At 29.5% G+C, this 4,662-nt stretch overlaps 1 protein-coding gene across 1 annotated transcript; it reads left to right on the top strand.

Annotated features, from left to right (window-relative positions):
• On the top strand, positions 1-1,919 carry LOC119674834 (odorant receptor 85f-like). The gene is made up of 4 exons (XM_038085991.1): positions 1-102; positions 1,233-1,312; positions 1,375-1,576; positions 1,648-1,919. The coding sequence occupies exons 1-4, from the start codon at positions 1-3 to the stop codon at positions 1,813-1,815; spliced, it is 552 nt and encodes a 183-aa protein (XP_037941919.1). The 3' UTR covers positions 1,816-1,919.
• The last annotated feature ends 2,743 nt before the right edge of the window (positions 1,920-4,662 follow it).

Raw genomic sequence — 4,662 nt, 5'->3', positions numbered from 1 at the left:
ATGGAGAATCCAACTGAAACAAATTTGACCGCTAAATGTATTTGTAAAATTGAATGTGTGCTGGTCGCGCAAGTGCCCAAGGATGGTTCTATCTCCCAGAATGTAACACACTAATTAATCTAAATCATTTCTCTCACTGCATCGATGTTTTCTGGTGTAACAGCCGTTCTTCTTAGTTTAAAACGAACTAAACTCAAAACGAATTTTCAGTCTCGTTAGTCTATAGCTAAATAAACTATAGGGGTTTTTACCTGATGTACGAACCGTCAACTTAAATCAAACCACAAAACTTAAAGCTATCTATTTATCAAGGATATTGAGAATATAATTATTAATTAATTGAAAAAATCATTCCTGAATTTTACAATTCTCTTCCCAGACAATTAAGTACTTTAAGGATTTTTGCTTAGAGCTTTGTATAAACATTTGTGGTTTCGATTAACTATAATCAGAGTCCCTTCTAATTTCTATATAAATACAGTTATCTGGAATCAAAACAAATAAACTAAACACTGTACGTATCTTGAACTCTTGAACTTTTTCTGTAGTCAATCAAGATGAACGCATTAATAGTGAATCATCGCGAAAAAAATTTCGATCGGTACATAAATGGCACTATGAAATTATTTAAATTCTTGGGCATAACTTTTGAGAAGGATCAACTTCACAATAATATATTAAAAGGATTTTATTTATTGGGCTGCTCAGTTATCTTAATACAGCTAGTATGTGCACTGCTTCTGTGTGATAAAAACTTTGCAGAAATTTCAGATGTCGTCAGTAATATAAATTATTTAACTGTTGGTTTATGCAAAATGCTATTTTTAATATATAATCGGTCATCACTTGGTAATTGTTATATACAATTAAAGACAATTTATCCTTATACAGAAGTTGAGAAGAGATATCATCTATCGAAGTATTTAAGAACATACCTAAAGATTGAAAAGTTTCTATGGATATTTTTGAAATATCTTTTTATTATATTTTTCGGTTATCCGTTTATATTATCATGTTACTCCTTCTGGAGATACGATAATTTTTTACATATAACTCCGTTTAAACTGTGGTATCCCATAGATGTTCATAAAACTTATCCTGGATATATTTTGTATTATTTGTTCGAAACCATTATTGGATTCTTCAATTCAATTTCGATCCTTAGCTCCGATCTATGCTTTTTGGGTTGTATTTTACAGTTTTGTATGCATTATGATATTTTATGCCAAAAGATATCAGAAATTAATCCAGAGGATCCAGACTGTGTTTGTCAACTGAAAAACATTATTAAGGAGCATCAAATTCTGTTACGGTAATCATTTAGTATATATATCTACAATATTTATCCATTATAAATAAACTAAAATATTTCAGACTAGTTAAGAAAATCGACGGAATATTTTCTCCTTCGGTGTTACTTAGTTTGATGTCCTCTTCGTTTATTTTGTGTTTTACTACCTTCAGATTATTAAATGAGAAGTCTTTACTTTTAGTTTCCCTTTCAATTTTAATACTTGGTTTCGAAATGAAGGAAGTGGTTATAATTTGCTACATCGGAAATTTACTCATGGACAACGTAATGATCTACTTTATTAATAATTCCGTTTTCAATGAATTCTCTATATTTTATAGTTTCTTATCTTTCAGAGTTCTAAGATGTTCGATGCTCTCTGTACACAAAACTGGTTACGAAGTTCTTTGGAATATAAGAAGATGGTTTTACTAATGTTGATGGTAACAAGACGACCAGTCACTTTGAATATATCCGGCATAGCTGAAGTTAATCTAGTGACATTAAAACAAGTACGTAAATAAACTCTCTATTAATGATGTTGACTAAATATATAAATGGCTCTTCACTTGGTACAGGTGCTGAGTTTCGCTTTTCAGGTATTTGCTGTTCTAAAGAATATCTAAGATTTGAATTTAATATTTGTAATTTCGTATAAATGATATTATACATATATCTAATATACTTTATTTGACTTGTAAATAATTTGTTTTTAATTGGAATCTGTCGTAAGTCTAGAGATTATTTGAAAAAATTATATTATAATAAAATGTAAAGGATTGCTTCAATTGAAAATAAAAAATTGAATTATGTTTGACAGACGATAATTTTTGCATAGATTTTTCTTTAACATCCTGCATATTGGTTAGTATTGAAAGCATATAATAAAATGTCTTCTTTTGTAAATCCTCATTCCATACCAAGAAGTTAAAAAAAATCTTTAATATATCAAACTGTGGTACAAGGGATGTCAAATATCATTTTGGAAATCCATAAAAGTTTTGCAGCCATACCAAAATGAACGCACATTAGAAAACGAAATTAGACGCCTGTTCTTGTCTATTTAAGATAATGTTCTCAAAAGGTCTATTTTTGATATGTATTGTATGATTCTATATTGGCTTAAATCTATCTCCACAGTATTTTTGTTTTTCCTGAGAAAGGTCTATTTTGCAATGAACTTTTCTTTATATGAATGAACTGATCTTCATAATCATTAGGTTGGGTTAGACTATGGTGGCGATTCAAAAGGTATACTCAGGAATATTAGCCCTTTCTGTCGCAGTATAGAGAAAATTCAGAGGATTAAAAACCATCTAAAACCTTTAGCAAAGCTTAAAATGCTTATTGGTAGGAGATTCCGGACTTGACCAAGATCCTCAAAAAGAGAGGCCATTAAAATAGTAAAACGGTACTGCACATACAAAGGGCAATAACAAAGCAATTGTAACGCACTTCCATCGTTCTCTCCACAATTGCGAAAGGAATAATTAAAACAAAGATTCAATTTTCTAGCTTGGTTTCCTAACCGGCTATGCCCAGTGACCACACATACAACAAGACTAATATCTTTACAATGAAAACACTTTATCCCATTAAGTCGAATATCAGTATTTATTATATATGTATGTAATCTGTATTATATTTATATTCTTCTCTAATATCTTTCAGACTTAATAATTCAGAATGTGATTATTCGATTTTCTATTATTGTATTAGAGATATATAATTATTTTCCCATTGGTAAATAGGTATGTTTACTAATTCTTATTACGACCGCAAATCTTGAAGTTTAAATGTACTAACCACTTGAAGGTCATCACTTATATTTTACTGAAACGATTTTAAAACAGTTAAACCATTTTCTTTTTAAACGGTTGTGGTTTCTATTAAATATAATTACCTTTAAAAATGGTTTTATAAGCAAATTAATTTCTATAAACTAAATTGTATAGAATCACACCCCATATATATAGAGACAATTTATTAGATTTCTTCAGTCGGCTAAGATGAACGCATTGATAATAAAACATCGCGAAAAAAATTTCGATCGGTACATAAATAGACCTATGAAATTATTTAAATTCATGGGCATTACTTTTGAAAAGGACAAACCTCATAATAAAATACTAAAAGGAATTACTCTATTGGGTAGCTCAATTGTCTTAATACAACTAGTATGTTCACTGTTTCTGTGTGATAAGAATTTTGCAGAAATTTCAGAGGTCGTCATTAATACAAATTATTTCATTGTTGGTTTCTGCAAAATGCTCTCTTTAATGTATAATCGGTCATCACTTGGTAATTGTTACATAAAATTAAAGACAATTTATCCTCACGCAGAACTCGAGAAGAAATACCGTCTATCGACGTATTTGAAAATATACTTGAAGGTTGAAAAGTTTCTATGGATCTTTTTTAAATATGTGTTTACTCTATTCGTCATCTATCCATTTATATTATCATGTTATGCTCTATGGAGATATGGTCATTTCTTATACATGACTCCATTTAAAATGTGGTATCCCATGGATATTCATGAAACTTATCTTGGATATGCTTTCTATTATTTGTTCGAAATTATATTGGGACTTTTTATATCAATTTCGCTCTTAAACCCCGACTTATGCCTTTTAGGTTGCATTTTACAGTTTTGCATGCATTATGATGTACTATGTAAAAAAATATCAGAAATAAATCCAGAGGATCCAGAGAGTGTTTTTCAATTAAAAAATATTATTAAAGAGCATCAAATTGTGTTACGGTAACAATAAATATTTATAACTAAAATTACGGAAATACTTCTATTACTAATGAAGAAAATACTTTTAGACTTGTTAAGAAAATCGACAGAATATTTACACCTTCGGTGCTACTTAGTTTGATGTCCTCTTCGTTTATTTTGTGTTTCACCACCTACAGATTATTGAATGAGAAATCTTTGTTTATAGCTTTCACAATAATTCTATTAATGGGATTCGAAATGAAACAAGTAATAATAATTTGCTACTTTGGAAATTTACTCATGGACACAGTAAGAGTTTATTTTAATGTAAATATTGTTTCCGGTATATTCTCCAAATTTTCTAGAGTTCTAAAATGTTCGATGCTCTCTGCACACAAAACTGGTTACGAAGTTCTTTGGAATATAAGAAGATGGTTTTACTAATGTTGATGGTAACAAGACGACCAGTTGTTTTAAATATATCTGGCATAGCTGAAGTTAATCTGGTGACGTTGAAGCAAGTACGTAAATAAGCCCTCTATTGTTGTTGACTCTTACCACAAATTATACTATTCTTGGTACAGGTGCTGAGTTTTTCTTTTCAGATATTTGCTGTTCTAAAAAACACTTAAGATATAATTGTAAA

The sequence above is a fragment of the Teleopsis dalmanni genome, chromosome 2, assembly GCF_002237135.1.
Source record: "Teleopsis dalmanni isolate 2A chromosome 2, ASM223713v2, whole genome shotgun sequence".
Classification (NCBI taxonomy): domain Eukaryota; kingdom Metazoa; phylum Arthropoda; class Insecta; order Diptera; family Diopsidae; genus Teleopsis; species Teleopsis dalmanni.
The sequence above is the reverse complement of the archived record's forward strand: the minus strand, read 5'-3'. Positions and strand labels throughout refer to the sequence as shown.